This window comes from Bidens hawaiensis, unplaced genomic scaffold (assembly GCF_021521415.1).
Source record: "Bidens hawaiensis isolate Kalapana, Puna unplaced genomic scaffold, B.hawaiensis_p1.1 tig00024457_1, whole genome shotgun sequence".
In the NCBI taxonomy this organism is placed as follows: domain Eukaryota; kingdom Viridiplantae; phylum Streptophyta; class Magnoliopsida; order Asterales; family Asteraceae; genus Bidens; species Bidens hawaiensis.
In genome coordinates, this window is record NW_027493861.1 from 70,609 (window position 1) to 89,768 (window position 19,160).

A 19,160-nucleotide genomic window follows, 5' to 3' on the forward strand; every position below is an offset into this window, starting at 1 on the left:
ATAGTATTTTTCTAGTATTATTGATTACATATGTAGCACAACTATATCAAGGTATGCACATAGTGGTGTCCTCACTCGTGAGGATAGGTGTACCCACATACAAAGATGGGGGTAACCGTCTTTCATAAAAAATTGTGTTGAAATCCTGATTGCCCCTCATAAAATTTTGATAAGTCCTCCGATTGACGGTTATGAAAAGAACTCTAGGTTTGCCATTGCGTGAGGGTTCGAGCCCCGTAGTTGACAATGACAAATTTGAGACCAGGATTAGCGGAGTGTTTGTTGGCGATCCCCTAAATGCCCCCTCCTCTATGTTGGTGGATGACGAGCATCGTCAATGGAGGCTCATGGACGCTCCTCTCTCCGTGTCGTTGAAGCCTATCATTCTCCTCCCTTCATAGTCTATCCATGGATTACTTCCCCCTTTCTCCTTCACATCAGTTGCAATGAGCTGCGACATCAACCATAGATTGCCAGGAACATTGAGTACTTGTTATTCTTTCTTTCTCTACGCACCCAACATAATGCTTCCACTTCTTACAAGATATACTTTCTAGAGAGAAATATGAAGAACAATATAGGTATAAAAAGTTCACTTAACCCAACTTAGTTATCTACTTGTTGGTGTCTTTAATATGCAAGTTACACAAGTATGGTTTATATCAAGGGCTTTACACCACTAAATGGCTGATGAAATATGATTGAGGACATAAATTGAGTAATTGAATGTGTGTGTTATATTGAATGCTTCACCCCCTTTACATAAGCCTGTATTTTATAATATCCTCTGGTTATTATCTCATTGCTTTTCTATGTGACCTAAAGCTTCTTCCTCCACTTATGATGTTCCTTTCACATCCTTCTTGCCAGCCTCCATGGGTTTGTTGGAAGTGGTTGGGCTTTAAATGCCTTGTTTCCTTCTTCTTTAGTAGTATGATTAGACATCTGGTTAAGGGATCTCGTTCCCACAATTATCCTCTAATGGGATCCCCTTTGGGGTAAAAAAGATGCTGTGTCAAGAAGCTATTTTGATGGGCCTTCATGTTTGGGCCTTACTACTTTGTCGATGGGGCCCTGTTTAATAGGTTGGCTCTTCGTTAAGAACCTAAAGAGTGGAGTTGGGGAATGATCAGGGCAAAAAGGGGTTAGTTATGAACGCCATCCCTTGGTTTCACCCGAATGATTTTCTATGCAATCCGGGGATTAGTTTCCATTTTTTCGGATGAATTTTCTTGTGGTGGACCGTTTCGGAAGAAAATAGGAAAAAATTGGGATGACACCGTGATGTTTGAGGGAAAATGAGATAAAATCTGAAAAACAAGGAGAAAGCTGATATGACATGCATGATAAAATAGAGAAAAAGTGTGGAAAGACTCGTGTGGTTCATCCATCCTTTTTGAAGTTCAGCTTCAAGGCTCGTTTTCTTACAACTCACCATGCATAAGTTGAATATATGTGGATCGTTGGACATTGGTAGTTGTATGTGTTTTCTTACAAATGTTTTCCCATTTTTTCTTCCATCCGAACCGATCATTATGGTTACTTCATCCTAATTTGTGATCAGATTTATCCACTCTCAAATTATTTAAATTCTAATTAGTGACGATGGCAATTCTTTTCATAAATAAAACATTGCATTAAATAGTAAATTACCACTATTTTATTTTATTTACATATAAAAATAAAAATACAGGTTACAATTAATGCACTCCATCGTTTTCAAGTTCATATATACTTCAATGCCTGGAAAAGACAGAGAGAATATATAAGTGATTTACGTGCATAATTGTCCAAAAGATAAGAAAGCTCACATGGATGGTGACATATTATTAGTAACTTTAGTTTTATATTTAATCATAAGTTATATCTTATACACGTGGTGTACTAGTTTTGTATCTAATTTTTAAAATGACAGAGAACATGAGAAGAAATATAAGGTTTTGGATATCTAACTCTGTCAATACATAAAATGTGTGCGTTAGATCTATTTAACCCGATTAATTAAACAGGTTAACTCGTCAACTTGGTTAATATTTTAACAACTTGATTATTACATGCCAACCTGTTTGACACGTTTAGATAAATGACTTAAATCTATGGGTGACTCAAGTTGCTACGGGTAAAGATATATGCTTCTTATACAGATATATGCGTCGTGTCCGAATTGAGCAATGTAACCTATCAATCCAACATCTATGTGGTGGCCTTATTCCCATTTAACAAAGATATCAATTTAGTTTTAACTGGTTTCTGTTTATGGGGACGTCTTTTACACACTCGTGGACTATCCTTTATGGGGATGCTACTTTGGTTCGTATTGTGTAGTTCATCCATTCATTTTGAGGTCAAACTTCAAGGTTAATTCGTTTGTATGACTTTTGTTTCTCAGATCGAATGGATGTGGATCATTGGTCGTTGTATGGTCGCCGGACTAATCAACTCTCAAATCATTTAAATTCTAGCTATTACATTAACAGTAACATACCACTATGCTATTTTATTTACATGAGGAAATTAAAGGGAGAAAAAAAAAAAACTGGTTACATGTGCACACATCTTTTTCAAGTTTGTACCTCAATGCCTATAAAAGACAAAAAGAATATGCAGTGATGTACGTTCATAACCGTCCAAAAGATAATAAAAAGCTCACTTGGTGGATAGCAACATACCATTTTAGTATTACACAAAATTATAAAATCATATATTATGCTTGTAGTGTACTACTTAATTTAACAAGGTTGACCCGTCAAACTTGGTTAATATGTTTACAACTTAAAAAAAAAAAAAAAAAAAAAATACTTCCCGACAATCGTTTGAACCCATTTAGATAAAAACGTTAACATATAAGTTAAAGCATATATGCGACTACGCGTTAAGATATTTTGATACGAATAAACATATAATGCCCAATTCCGAACTCTTGCATTGCATTATCATAACAAACACATTCTTGTTCATGTGATTCTCATCCAACACAAAAGTCGTACGGATTTCCGTTCAGATGAACTTACAAACGGCCAATAATAAAATCATTAATTTATCATGGGACGACCATTTGAATTCATCGTGAGTATGCATCAAAGAATTCACGGGGCCCACATAGTGCCACGGTGGACAAACTTATCCTCCACGCATCAAAATATCATTCCATATTTGCATGCAATCCTTTGTTTCTCTCTCTAAATTGTTAACAACCAACCAATCAATCATATTCATTCTTCATAACCCCATTCCACTTCATCTCCCCCAAAATCAGCACACACCCAAACAACCAACAAACGTTCCTCAAATCCCAAAACCCTAAACCTCGTATTTCACAATCCCACTGTCTTATTTCATATTTCAACCCATTAATGGACCATCGAAGAAACACCCACATGATGCAATTTCCGACCCACCAGAACTACGCCGGAAACGGCGTTCCATTCCCGTCTTTTCCGCCGGAGTTTAGTTCCGACGGCCCGTATTTATCGGAAAACAATCATTTTTCTCATTTTACTCATTTACCATCTCCGATTGACGCCGATCAGAGCTTATCTAACGTCTTTTCCTTGCTTAGTCTTTCTCCGGCGCCATTTAACACTAACCCATCTCCGTTTTCCGGTCAAATCGGTTCTTTCTCCGGCTCCGGAGAGGGTTTTGGTCACCCGATGAACAGCCCTAGAATAATGCAGTCTGATTTGGGCGTTCAACGGTGGTCCGACGAGATTGAAGCTCGCCGGCGGCACTGTTCTTTAGGGTTTGACGACGTCTTTGACTTTGGCCGAAAGTCTCGTTTGGAGACTAACAAAACCCTAAATTTCACACAACATTTTGAACAAATTACTGGTAACAAAATGAAATTTCATAAATCAGATGATTATGAACAATATGAGCAATATAATCCTAGTTGCAGTAGCAGCCAATTTCAAAATCAGAGTCAAAGTCAAAGTCAAAATAATGAGGTTACTTGGTGTTTTAAGAAATTAAGGGGTAGGATTTACACAATGGCTAAAGATCAAAATGGGTGTAGGATATTGCAAGCTATGTTTGACAACCCAACATCGGACGAGGTGGAGTTTGTTTTGTCCGAGGTTGTTGGTGTGGTTTCTGATTTGATGAAGGATCAATTTGGGAATTATTTGGTTCAAAAGCTTGTTGCTCTGTGTACTGATGATCAGAAAATGCGGTTAATTCTATCCATGGTTAAAGATATTATTCTTGTGTGTGTGAATCCACACGGGTATGTGAAATGTTTATAATTATTTAATTGAATTTTTGAACTTGAAGAGCATATGTTTTTATTTGTGTTTTTGGTGGTTTAATAGGACAAGATCAGTACAAAAGTTGTTGGAGAATTTGCAAGATACAAATCAGGTGAAGTTAGTAATTAAAGCTTTACACCGCGGCGCAACCATGTTGGCAGTCGACCCGAACGGTCATCATGTCATACAATTTTGTCTGGTTAATTTCCCTACCGATATTAACATGGTACGACGTTCTCTAGCATAATTTTTTATTTATTTTTATGCGGTTGGTTAAGGGTAAGCAGTAAGCACCCCTCCTGTTAAGTCAAAGTAGAGAGGTGAAATTGCTGATTTAGTATTATTTTGTGATTGTTATATAATATTGTTTATCTATAGCTCTAAATGCAAGTTTTATTGAGTTAATTAAAGCCAAAATTGGCTTGAGGTACCAAAGCACCTTATTAATGTGAATCTTCATATCTTTCTGGAACACTTTTGTTGTACATATCAAGGAACATTTTAAGGAAGATTTTTGTGAATATTAAGGAACATTTTAAGATTGTGATCGTTAATGCTAATGTTATTACCTTTGACAGCCGATTCTCACTGAAATCGCCAATGAGTGCTACAGAATAGCAACTGATAGAAGTGGCTGCTGTGTGCTACAAGCGTGTGTGGAACACGCGCGAGGAGAAGTTAGAACACGTATACTTGCTGAAATTATGGCCAATTCAGTTCACCTAGCTGAAGATCCTTTCGGGTTTGTTTCTAAACTCAAAACGCGAGTTTTTTATTTATCTTTATGGGTTTTGAACTTTTCATTAATTGCTGTTATTATTTTGTTTAGTAATTATGTTTTGCAACACATGGTGGGACTGAATATACCAGAATTAACTGCACTGCTAGTGAGGCAACTGCAAGGGAATTTTGCAACTTTATCATGCAATAAGTACGGTAGTAATGTCGTGGAGAAATGTTTGACTGAATCTGGAGAAGGTATATCTACAAGAATCGTTTTGGAACTTGTTAGAAGCCCTAATTCATCGTCGCTTTTGGTGGACCCGTATGCAAATTTTGTTATCCAGTCAGCACTTAAAGTTTCCAAGGTTAGTTCATATTTTCAATTACCAAATAATGAAAGAATAATGTTTTTGATACTAAAGTTTCTGATTTATGAAATGATGTTTGATACTGTTGATGGTAAGCAGGGTTATGCACATGAGTGTCTATGTGGCTTGATTTCCAAGAACATGTGGTCTATGCAAACCAATCTTTATGGTAAAAAGATACTTGGAAGATTCAACAAAAAGAAGGTTAATTTTGTCTAAGCTAGAGACTTCAGTGGGTAATTTGAAAGTTTAGTTTGTGAATAGATGTTTTTACTTCACAAATCATGTAGCAATTAATGTCTGTCATATGTTGTCTCTTGAATTATGTTCTTCTTTACTTGAACCTTCAAGGTTGACGTTTGGAATTTGGCTTTTGACCATTGTGTTATGAAGTTGTTAAGACATGGGAGGTTAGTGATTATATATGTGATGTATTAACTTTTTTAGAAATCTTCTTTTGTTTGAACTTTGAATCATGAAGGATGAATTATATGCTCACAATAGTGTCCATGGTGTTAACCGCCATCAACCACCAAAATTATGCCCGACGTTTCAGGATTACTATACATAATTATTCTAGATCACACCACACTACATGTTCATGTGGAATAATTGAGTCCCGAAAAGGTAAGGAATCTTGGCTTGGAGAATTGAGTTAGAGAGATACTGGCAATGGCATTGTTGGCCAAGAGAAACGTTGATGTGGCTTCAATATCTTGTTCAGTTTGTAGGGATATGGAGTAGACGGTTGAAAGCATTCTCGTGTCCCGTGAGTTGGCACAATTGGTATGGCAGGCGATTTCATCGTGGTGTAAGACTCCAAGCATCTTTGCTTTTAGCGTTCATGATCTTTTGGATTTGCATAAGTACACTAAATTTCCAAAGCGTAAAGCCAAGGTTTTTTATGCCATTTTTTTAGGGTTGGCTTGGTGCCTATGAAAGACAAGAAATGATATGGTGTTTAATGGCAAACTGATTGTGGTAGAAAGCATATTGGGTGAAATCAAGTTGCTTAATTACCTTTGGATATAAAATAGATCATGTGGGCATCACTATCATGAAAGGATTGATTTGGGTTCAAAGTGTAAATTGACTAGACTAAAATATATGTAATTAGATATATGGAGTGTTTTGCTAAGACTAGCCTCTTGTAGGCCTAGTAGTTGTATAAGTAATAATCTTTCTCCGTTTCTTTAAAAGAAAAATAATTATTCTAGATTATGTCATGTCATAATTAGGTCTTGATTCCTAATTCAACATCTAGAGCTCAATACCAACTTGCAAAATTTTAGAAATGGCTTAAGGCCGTAAGAGTACAAAGAGATGATTGAGATCATTGATCCTTACAACATGCTAAAATTTGACAAAGCATGTCAAGAATATTACAATATTCACTTGGAGTTATTGACACATAACCAAATCACCAAATCTCACTCTCTCTTGACTTTCTTGAATTTCACTTTGTTGATATGGCACAATTAGCCCTCAACTCCCTTTTTCTAAATGCAAAACATCAAAGTCGAGTTTTGTCAAAATTTGATATAAAGTAACTGAAGTCGAGAATTTCATCAATTATATAAAGTAATAACCATTAGAAATATAATATTACAACGTAAATTGAGAAGCTAAACATTAACTATGAACTTATTTCATGTAAGAATCTAAGAAAGGATAGAAAGGTTAAAATACTCTTAAGGGCATTTCGACCCACCCTTAGAATTCTTCATGTCCCTATAACAAGGGCATTCGCCCTCATTCCCGTAAGTGCCAGAAGGTACACAATGACACTTTTCACAACATATCCCGCAATAGTTTAAGCATCTATCATGCATCCTTGACTTCAAACATTTAACATCTCACTACGCCCTTCGAATCACAAGAGCCTACAAACACACAATCCAATTTTAGGAACTACATAATGCATGAAGTACAAGAATCAAATGCATAAATGATATTTATGAAATCTAATGTAAAGAAATCAATGGGTTTGTTAGAATCACATCCAAGAGGGCTTCTTATTCAAAATATGTTAACCTAAGTTATATCAAGTTATGTTGAGTTTCTCAACCCTTTGACTTGAGAAGTTTTACCAGAAAGGGAAAACATATATGATAGTTGGGCAGACACTCCCCGGTAGTGTGTTCTAGATAGAATAGTTTTCGATCTGCCTGACTCTCATGACCGAGGATTTTGATACCCAAGACTTTACTACTTAGAGGCGAAAATGACTATGCCTTGAACTTTGTCAAGCTTACGCCCTGGCCAACACCACTTCTTTGATGATCAACTACTGGATAGTTGAAATTGAAACCATTTAAGTTGAGAGCCATGTATTGCCAACGAGTAAACAAGAGTTATTGAACCTAGTATGTTGAAAGATCAATCGGCCAAAATAACAATGAGAAAATATGAAAAATGACTAGTAAATTGGTTAACTTTAGAAGGAAAGAACTCCAAGAGTGCGCTAGCTATAGCCTATAAGCATAAATACCGCAACAAAAAGCTTCATCTTTTTTTTTTCTTAGAATTAAATGAAATAAAATTGCAAAAGGAAGAAGTTATTTTATCTAACAACTGACTCAAATGCTCCTAGAATAAATGGATACACATGTTCAATCTTCATTTATGTCAATTTTGGTGAATTGTGATAATGTAGGATTTGAGCTAAGTCTTTGAAGGTTGTCGGTTTGAATCCCAAGCATACTCGGGTTTTCGTCTCATTGTGTGTTACGTCAGAGAGTTCTGTTCTTGCGATGGCGCAACGGCTGTCAAGTGGCAGCCAACGGTATGGTTTCCCGGGGTAACGACTAAGCCAAACTTTAAAGCCAGCGTGGGCCTGGTTAAGACAGCATAGTCTGCCAGAGTGGGACAATGCGAATCTCCAGATTAAAGTATTGCGGTGAACTAACACACAAGAAAGTCGTCGTTCTTTAAAAAATTAGTGAAATTGTTTTCTTTTCATCAATGTAAAAAACAAAACAAATAAAACACAGTATGTTGTTTGAATTATCTTATGAATGGTAAGAACCAATCTGAGCCACTTATTTATAGAATCAATAGTTGCGAGCGAACCACATCACATAGATGAAGTTTGACTTTCTAAGATTCACATGCAAGCTTTTCATTCGTTAAAAAAAATATTCGGAAAATTTTTTTATTTAAAAAATTCACCATGAAATCAAGTGTTTTTTATGTTTGATATGAGTATGATATTGCTATACATTATTATTATTATTATTATTATTATTATTATTATTATTATTATTATTATTATTTTGCAAAACACAAAATTGGAGTTTTTGAACATATGATGTTTTAACATTTTACACATGGTATTTTAACTTTTCCGTCCTGACGTTTTAGCATTAGGACATAAATTCGAACATGTTCTAGATTGGTCATAGTTTTACACCTTAGCACCAAATTTAAGCATGAGGTGGAAGGTGATGTTTAAATAATTTTGTGAATGGTAAGAATCAATATGAGCCACTTATTCGTAGAATCAATAGTTGCGAGCGAACCACATCACAAAGATGAAGTTTAAAAGGGTGAAGGGTAGAATAGGAATATCGAGCCAATTTTGACTTTCTACGATTCAAATGCAAGTTTTTCATTTGTTTAAATTCTTCATCACGTGCGTTATTGTGTTGGCGAGTGTGGCAGTGGCACCCTCTATTGGTAAAGGTGTAATGGTGTTGGGGCCATGATTGGGTGATTCACTGATTTGGTATGCCCTTCACGTCCCACCACACTTAGTCTTAAGTGTGGGCCTAAATGCCCCCAGTATTTGATACCATTGTGTTGAGTAGAGGTGGTACTACTCTTCAATATGGATTGAACTCGAATGTAAACTCGAGTTACATTTTAGATCATATCTTTGACACTTACCCGACTACATAGTTCTAGATATTTTAATTGTCATAACTCTCGACTGCATTATTAATAACCAAAATTCTTTCTAGGATTATTTTCGAAAGTCACGTATTTATGATGCTTTACATTAATACCTACAAGATAAAAAGAAAATAAATAAGCAGAGTTCAACACTTCAACTTGCTTAGGCCTAAATCTACCAGCCTTTATTATAACATTGGGCCTGAATAATCCAGGTCTAGTGTCCCTCATACGCAAAACCCACAACAAATAAAGACTAAAATCTTCATGATTCAGGTTCGTAAGGCCTGCCTGGATAAATTCGGAGAGCATGCGGTTCATTGCAAGGAGATGCATGGGTTCAAATACCGACATGATTGGGTGCGGGACGTTCTTTGGGACATCTTAAGGCGAGCTGGGATATCAGCTAAAAAGGAAGCCCCCGTAAACTTCCTTACAGACCCCACGGAAGGGAGATCCACTCTACGACCGGCAGATTTGCTCGTCTTTGGTTGGGCCGGGGGAAAACACGCTTGTGTTGACCTCACAGGGGTATCTCCCTTAGCTGGTTTGAGGGATAATGGGTTTGTAGCTGGGCAAGCAATGAAAAGGGCTGAAACGAAGAAGGTGGAGAAACATGCTAAAGCCTGCGAAGAGAACCAACATGTTTTTGTCCCTCTGGCTTTTGATACATTTGGCTCCTTGGCACCGGAAGCTATCCGTTTTCTAACCAGGGTCCAACAGGTTGTGCATAGCAATGTGTCGACTCCAAAGGGGCAGGGGTATGTCTTTAGCAGGTTAGGGTTTGCAATTCAGAAAGGGGTGGCGGCGCAGCTTGTTGCCCGCCTACCTGCTATATTGATGTAATATCTATGTTTCTACATATTGGAACCCAATTTTTGACACATCTAAATAAAGAAAATTGATATATTACTGAACGTTTAGAGAACCATTTTTGAATCGTTTAGTGGAAAGTTTTTTTATTAATTGAACAACATAAACGAACATTTTGTTCATTTAGTTAAATAAACGAATATGAACACATGTTGTACTTTTCAATTCATTTATGCATGTTCTTTTATATTCATTTATGTTCCTTAGTTTACTTTGTTTAAGTTTGTTCGTTTATATACCCATTTGGCCTAGGTTTGTAAATTTAAAATATCATTCGTCATAAGTCTAAATTTATTAATATTTTTAGGCTCGAAAGATTGATGCTCCCATTTAATTTTATTTGGTGTCCGATCAGTTATGTTCGTTCTACTATGTTCGGTAATGTTCATACGTTTATGATCGTGGGCCATTCGTTTAACATAAATGAACAAGAACACCTGCATTTTCTTAGTAAATGAACACATACAACAAACCACATTCAGTTATCGATTGTTCGTTTGATAAAAGTTAAACGAACGAACATAATTCCTTACCGACCCGAGTAAAAGCAAATTTATAAATGCCAGAACTATTTGATCAATCTTGTCGATTAACCAAATCTCAAAGATGTATTTATATGAGATGGGTTAGGTTATAATATGAAGTATACTTTTTGTATGAAGGATAAGAAGTAATATTGTCCATTGATTTTGAATATGTAGGGTTGGGATTAGTTTAGGGGGAAATCAAATGTGAACACAAGATAAAGGGCATAAAAGGAATAACACATTTGTTGACTTTCTCTCTTCACATGCAAGGCACATGCCAAATTCCCCCGTCATTTTAAAATGTCCATAACTTTTTTTACGACGTTTTTATTGAAAAACAAATTCACCATAATAACGAGTGTCTTTTTATCTTTTTACCGAATTGGGTTTTACAAAATTGTGTTATACAATAGTATTTATCATTGTGTTTTTTTTTTCTCATTGTGTTTTTTCCATTGTGTTATTAACATTGTGTCATACAATTGTGTTTTTATCATTGTGTTTTTTTTTCATAGTGTATTTTTCCATTGTGTTTTTTTCATTGTGTTTTTTTGAACTTTTCCGGCAAGGTGGTGGCGGTGGGTGACGGTTGTGGTGGCGGTGGGCGGTGGAGTGGTGGTGGTTGTAAGAGATGAGTGAAGATGTAATTGGGTTTTATGTAAGTAGGTTTTTGAAATTAATTTAAGTGGGTTTTGATATTAAAGTATTAGACTAAAATTAGGGCTCGCAATTTATACACGAGACACGAATACACGACACGTACCTGCACGACCTTAACAGGTAACGGTAAAGCCTTAACAGGTTTCGTGTACTAAACAGGCAGACACGAATTTACCTGTTAATTTTCGTGTCTAAACAGGTAAAATACCTGTTTACCTGTAAGTACCTGGTTAAATTTTTATAATTAAATATATATATAATATTATAATTATAAACTATTATTATCCTCAAACCCTAACTCACGTTTCCACTTTCCACATTCAGATTTCAGATATCCACATTCACTCCATCGCCGCCACCACTTCTCTAGACAAACCCCTCTCCGCTCGCCGCCCCTCTCCGGTGATTCCCTTGCCGCCGCCGCCCCTCTCCGCCCGCCGGTGATTCCTCCGCTGCCACCACATCCTCACCGGACTTTCTCCTCTCCGCTGTCAGAGCCGCCGCCGCCCGCCGGTGATTCCTCTTACTTGGTAAGTTATTAATCTTTACCTACCTATTATTCCCTAAACAGGTTGTCAAAGATGTGTTACTAAACAGCTCTTATCGTGTATTATCGTGTATTACAGGTATTAACAGGTTCGTGTTCGTGTTTAGGATACAGGTACACAAAAAGTTTTCGTGTCGTGTACAGGTATACCCATTTCGTGTTTGTGTCTTATCGTGTACGACTATACACGATATGCCAGCCCTAACTAAAATACTCCCCTTCCTAGCCTTCTTAGAAAAATCAAACTTCTTATTTGAACCTAACCCTATATATTTATATTAATATCAATGTATGTGATCTTTTAGCAAATCGTGTTAAGGCATTAATTTTATTGGTTATTGGTCGTACTAGAATGTTGATTTATTTTGTTTATTTGAAAATAAAATTAACAATTAAAAAAAAAAGATAGGACATTACGTATCAATTTAACATAGACTATTGTAAACTATTATTTTAATATAATACTTATATTAGTTGTTTTAATCAAGAATCTCAAAATAGAATCCATCTGAAATAGCATCCAAGGACATATCGTTTGAATGCTAAACTTTAAAGTCAAAAGTATCTTCTTAAAGGACAAAATCTTGAAAATGAGTTCATGTTTTTCTTATATTAGCTAGTTATAGTATAACTTTATTTCTTGATCAAATTAGCTTGGAAAAACTGTATGACTAATTAGATTTTATATATTTATTACTAGTTTTACGGATGATGACAGATGTCGGGTTCATATTAGCAGATTATCCAGACACCCGCTCTGGTCAAACACTTCAAAGGTACAACACTAAAGGAATTGATCTAGATTCAGACCTATATTTGTAAGGATCTGAATCTAAGTGAACAGACGGATAGATATTCGGATCCTTCTCCTCAGTCGAACGTTGGAAAGAAACAACTCCCAAGAGGCTGACAACTTAAAGTTCCAACAAAGATAATTTCCCAAACAAGACCATGGAAGAATGCAACGATTCATGAAAGAAGAAAGTTCTCAACACACACACACACACACATACACACACAAAGAACAAGAATAGTTATCATATCAGATACCATTGTTGACCTTAAAAGGACTATAAAACGAACCCTAACCATCAAAGGGCAAGCATTCAATACACTCAGGATATTCACTTTCAACAGACACACGATTGGTCTTGGCTTTAAAGCTATCCACAAGCGGTAGTTCATTCGTTGGTTCAGATACCCTGTTTCAACAACTAATGATTATAAAATGTACGAGATCCGCATCCTCATTTTTTGTAAGTGTGATTGAATGTTGCTCCCGGTCGTGAGAGTTTAGCAAGCATTTCGCCTTTCTTCTTTTGCAATTAATAGTTTGTTTTAGGGTACTTTATATTGTTTATTGATTTGTTGTTGGGTTATATGGTTACAAAAACATATAGTTTACTTGTCTTTATGATATTTTATTCATCCTCAAAACGAAAGCCGGAGTACGGATTGTAATCCTTCAGAAGAAATGTATAACGTCATAGATGATTCAACTTGTTTATAATATTGCTCTTGTAGATCTTGTCATCTTGTGAGGTTGTTGGTTTAACTGCCTCAGAATTTCTTGTTATATTCTATGAGTTAGTTCATCATATCTTGTGATTACCCGGATGTGGTTGCAGATTTGATTCTTGGTTTGTATATATTATGTGATATTTTTAGCACATCCTCTTTAGGATTTGACGTTTAAACATAATTTATACACAAAGGCAACAAAAGAAAACAAAAAATCACTTGTTAATGACATCAATTTGAATTTGAAGAAGAGACTTACGGGCTATTTGGTAGCCTCTTAACGGTCATTAAGAGGCTACCTCTTAATGGTTTGTAGTCTTTTATGGTTAAGAGATAACCTTAAGTCTGAATGGTCAAGAGGCTACCTTTTAATCATTAAGAGGTTATGAACCATTAAGAGGCTACCAAATAACTCCTTAAGGCATTATGGCTGTTAAGAGCCTCATGTTTTAGATCTTCACTAAATATTGATGCGACTACGAGAGATCCATTATTTGTGAATATGAATCTACAATATATGGATAAGGTAGATGATGATCAGATGTGATTTCCCATCGATGGTTACCCATGTTTAGGTTTGGGTATTTAGCTAACACATTCTTGTCTCACACAAAAATCAATTACGTCACCTTTAGCCTCATCATAGACTTGGAGTATGAACTTTCAACTTTATAATGGCGTTTATCGTCCATGCATGGTCGTCTATAACCACAACTGCTTTTACATATATCAAACCTATTCTAAATATACTAACAAGTTAATTTTTATATGCTTCAATTAAAAACCTAAACAACTCATCGATTAATCATGAAATGACTTGTAACATATTTAAAAAACTGTCATAAAAAGTTACACTAAAAGATGGTTGAGTATTAGATAAAACATCATAAACTCGATAATTGACATTAATTTTTTTTTATATTAAAATTCAAGCTACTAATTTATGTTATCCCTAAACTCCTAAAGTCTAATTAGAAAGGAAACAATAAGCATGAGTTGAAGTGATAGGACGCGGATCTCATCTACCGCCCGTTAGTTGCGCCATAACTCACCAAACAACTAGCAAATACTCAAATTAAGCCCCCCACCAACTCCCATTTCCTATGTATTATAAGCTGAGTATTTTTTATAAATAGTTCAAGCAAAATAAAAAAACCCGCGATTAATAAATCTGATTAAGGTTTTTTACGGTCATGTTTGATTGATTTGACAAAACTTTTAAACTGAATCACTATGGTATTGGAAAACGGCAAACGAAGCCACCTGGATTGGTTGAGTCGGTCAAAATGTTCGATTTTAATGGTTTGAACCTTCTTTTATTTTTCAAATTCATTAGTTTTTATTAAATTTATTTAAAATAATAAAGATGGTTCAAGTTTGTAAATCATATACATAAGCTGAATTTGATAAAAAAAAGAGTAAAAAAACGGTTCGATTTACGCAGATGGTTTCATGTAAATCGTCAGTCAAAATGTTAAATTGTCAAACTACCAAACCGGATGAAGCATTCAATTTGCTAATTTGTTTTGGACTGTTTGACTATGGATCGAATCATTAAACTGTCAAACTGGATAAATCGTCCGATTTGATTTGGTTTGGATTGTTCGACCGCCTTTTACTGTTTATGAACGTGAGCAAGGCCGGCCCTTAGGTATGGCAAACCGGGCGGCCGACAGAGCACATAAATTTTGGCGGCCAAATTATATATATATATATATACTATTATATCTATACTATATAATAAAAAAAACTTTGTAAGAACCACATGTCATCACCAAATTAATCCTTACAAAATTTTTCCTCATTTCTATCATATTAAATATATTTATCTTTCTTATTAATAATTTTGTATTTTGTTTTTTTTTCTTTTTAATCTTTCATTTTCTCTTTTGAATATTTTTTTCCTGATTTAAAAAATTTAATACCAACACAAATATGTTATTTTGTTTTATATAAATATATTGCATTAGTTATTCATATTAGGGTTTTATTATAAGTAACTAATTTTCATATTATTAGTTAATTAATGTTAAGGTTTTAAAAGAAATGAAATTATTGTTTGAAGAGGCAAGATTAATTTAAAATTAAAATTTCAATAAACTTAATTAACTTATTAAATATATATGATTATTTATGTTAGTTTCACTATTGATGTCATTTCAGTGTTTATGTTAATTTAAACAACCAAGTTTCTTTAACCTATTAAAGTATCAAATAGGTTCAAGTCAAAACAGTTTATGATTAGAATGAGTTTCAGTCCACGGGTTGGTTTAAAAAATTAGTAATTTACAACTTTTTTAATTAACTATTTAATCAACCTATCATTTATGCTTAGTTCAACATCTTAAAAATCCAGAAAATTATAAACACCAGACTGCATGTTTTGGTTTTTAGGTGGATAAGGCAACTTCTTACCATTCGAATACAAATGTTAGACATTAGCACACTGTTAATCAAATGATAAATTGACTTTGTATATCCTTCAAATATTGAAGATTTAAAAAATATAGATTTTTATAGTGAACGAGTTATACATGCACAGAAAAATAAGGTCGTTCAAGAAATTAGCAAACGTTTGCTATCCATGTTTTTGGAAGATGAAAAATATTACCATTCAGATAAAATGATACGTTACATAGTTTTCTTATATTTTAAATAGCCTCAAAATCTAAGGTTGTCAAGTCATAGGTTAGCCCTAAAAGTCGATGTTGAATGAAAATACAATATGACAGTCATGCTATAGAAGCCGAAATCATATCCGGAAGTAATATTGGAACTCACCCTTTTATTTTTAATAAAAAAAATCCTACACTTTTAGATAAAATTATTAATTTCAAATAATTAAATTTTCACTTTATTTTTGTTTTGCAACGAATATTAATAAAAGGTGGTCAACCAATATAGATGATTGGTTTGTTTTATATAAAATTTATTTTAACTAATGGTCAGTTATGTGTTGCATTATCTAGAGTTAAAAGCAGAAACAATGTGAAACTACTAAGTTTTTATATAGAAAGTAAAACTACAAATATTGTGTACAAAGAAATAAATAGAGATTTATGAATTTTCTAATAACTTTTTATTTTCATATTGTGTAATTAATTCTACCATATAATATATCTTTATATCTGTTGAACATATATATATTTTTTTGTATTTCACGTTGTGTTATTATTTAAATAAATTTATTTGTTCTAACCCGTGTGCTACACGGGTAGCTAGCCTAGTGTGTGTGTGTGTGTGTGTGTATAAGAAAATTATAAAATAGGTATGAATCTTAATCATATTAAATGCATTGGATTTAAAACTTCTTTTATCCACAATCTATTTAATCTATTTGGCCCAAACTAAATGTAAAAAACTAAATAAATAATTAATGTTAATCGTCATTTGACAAAATTAGCTTATATATTTCGTTACTCGGTAGGGTCTATGGGCCTTTTTATTTCGGTAGGCCGAAGTATTTAAATTCTCGAAGACGGCCATGAACGTGAGAACATCCCTAATTTTGATTGGAAATGAAGTTAAAGGTTGCCTTAGTGATTTAAGTTACACACCAAAACTCGAAAGCATATTTAACTCTAGGTTAAACCGTGACAGTCTCGAACCCGAACTTGAGAAGTAGTATTGAAAATAATGCACTCGATAATCATAATCCATAACGTAACGGCTTAGGTTTTTGCATTTTTGTATTGCATGGTCATTAACTAAACTCGATTTGGTTGTGAACTTATGAGCACTATGAGCTTAAAAACTAGTGTGGGTCACTTTACTTTTAGACTTAGATCGGTTTTTTAATTCCGTCATACCAATGCCTATTTGTTATTTTAAAATGTTATTTACCGGCGCGTTGTGCCGGGCAAACTCGTACAGTGTAACACAGAAGTGTTGTTAGTCCTGGGCATTGAGTTTGTAAGTCGATGCAAATTCAGACGATTTCGGTTACGTGCGTTATGGGAGTAGTGTCGGCCGGTAAAACTCGGTCTTCGTAAAACCCGGGCGTTGTTGATCCTGGGCATTGAGGCGGTGAGTTTAAACAAATTTGGTCGGTTTCCGTCATGTTCGTTACATTACCATAACTAAAACAAAAAAATAAAAAAAAGGTATACACAACACACATGACCCACCAAATTGAACTTAGCAAAAAAAGCTATTTAAACAAACAATGAAAACCCTTTCCTATTGCAAAGACAACCACATTAGGCATTAGAACATCCCCACACAACCAACGAGCCAAAAGTCAAGTTGTTTTCTAAGTGGAAACTATCTATTATATACCAAAACAAAAGTTTATCAAAATAGCAACTTTGTGGCACCAACATTCTCTTTTATACTACACTAGTGTTTTACCCAACACGTTGCGCCGGGGCAATAGTAAAACCCAAGTGTTGTCGGTCACAAGTGTTGAGGCGGTAAGTCGAAGCGAATTCGGTTGGTTCCTATTACGTGTGTTATTGTACCAGAACTAAAACCAAAATAAAAAAATAATAAAATTTGAGGTGGACCAACTGGGTGACGTCAGCCGGTAAAACTCGGGTGTTGGTAAAAACGATCGTTGTTGATCCCGGGCATTGAGGCAATGAGTCTATGCAAATTCGGTTGGTTTATGTCACATTTGTGACAGTACCGGAACTAAAACAAAACAAAAAAAAAACTTAGTGAGCCAATGATAGATGGAGTGCTACTATGAGCCAAAATTTTGCCCAAATTTTAAGTTTATCTTTGCAGTGATCTTCATGGAGTGCTACTATGAGCCCAAATTTTGCCCGATATATGATAGGATGGGGAATGTTGTTGGTTGTAAGGACTCATCTGGTGCAATGATGGATTACATACCACATCCAGAAAAGATATTCATTGATTTCATGCGTGTCGTTAATAACATGAATCCAAGTACACCGCTTGGGGATTTTATGGATGAGTTTCAGTCAGGCTTAAAATGTCGAGTACAACTTAGTGAGCTGATGATAGAGTTGGAGGATGTTGGTTTACAGAATCAGATGAAGGAGAATATTCCCTCTTGGGAGGACGAGTTTAGAGATGAATTTGGTGAAGAGTTAGTGGGTTTAGTTGATATGGATGAAAGAGATTTTAACCCCGAAAGAGATATTAAGGAGCTTGAAGTATTGTTATTCGGGGAGCCGGTTGAGAAGCTAATTGTCAAAGAGGAATCACAAGAGATATCCGAAGAATTGAAGAATAAAGAACTGCATCTCATTGTGAAACACCAACCGTGTGTGTGCGGTAAAACTGGCAGGTTTTTTGAGATACTCGTTCGTGGATCGCCACGTAGATCAAGAGCTCCAAGAAGGAGGATATCTGGCATCAGAAATCAAAGTGTGTCAAATTTGTCACATCCTCGGAATTTCAATAATTGGGTGATCGAGCTGAATTCATATTTTTGGGCCCACATGAGTTTGGAAACTAATTTCTTCCCAACTAATTGTAAGATGAGAGTGTTGAGAAGCACTGATGGGAAGAGGATAAAGGAGAAGCCTCCTGATTGAGGTTTCGGGAACGAGTCCTGCTTAAGACTCTTTTATAAACTTAGCGCTTCCCGGGAGGCAACTCGGTACTATGTTTTCATTTTATTTTTATTTTTATTTTTATTTTGTTTTGCTTCTTTGCTCTGTCGGAGTATTTTTTCTGTTACTTACAGGTTGTTCCAAGATTGCTTATAAGATGGTTGCTGAGATACGGTTTTATTCAAGTGTAGGGATAGAGCAACCGACCTATATTCTTTTTATTATTTGCTGCTGTTAATCATGTTTTATTCATTGGTTGGGTTGGTCGGTTTGGAGAT

The 19,160-nt window shown here is 35.0% G+C and overlaps 1 protein-coding gene across 1 annotated transcript; it reads left to right on the forward strand.

The window, feature by feature from the left end:
- Window positions 1-3,353: 3,353 nt before the first annotated feature.
- Window positions 3,354-5,816, forward strand: LOC143569331 (uncharacterized). The gene is made up of 5 exons (XM_077055278.1): window positions 3,354-4,222; window positions 4,308-4,470; window positions 4,823-4,986; window positions 5,074-5,332; window positions 5,432-5,816. Exons 1-5 carry the CDS (start codon window positions 3,354-3,356, stop codon window positions 5,552-5,554), a joined length of 1,578 nt encoding a protein of 525 aa, XP_076911393.1. The 3' UTR covers window positions 5,555-5,816.
- Window positions 5,817-19,160: the final 13,344 nt, after the last annotated feature.

Coding starts and splice junctions, on each gene's coding strand:
- LOC143569331 (XM_077055278.1), top strand. CDS start 3,354: ATGGACCATCGAAGAAACACCCACATGATGCAATTTCCGACCCACCAG. Junction 4,471..4,822: donor TCCCTACCGATATTAACATG/GTACGACGTTCT, acceptor TACCTTTGACAG/CCGATTCTCACTGAAATCGC. Junction 4,987..5,073: donor CTAGCTGAAGATCCTTTCGG/GTTTGTTTCTAA, acceptor TATTTTGTTTAG/TAATTATGTTTTGCAACACA.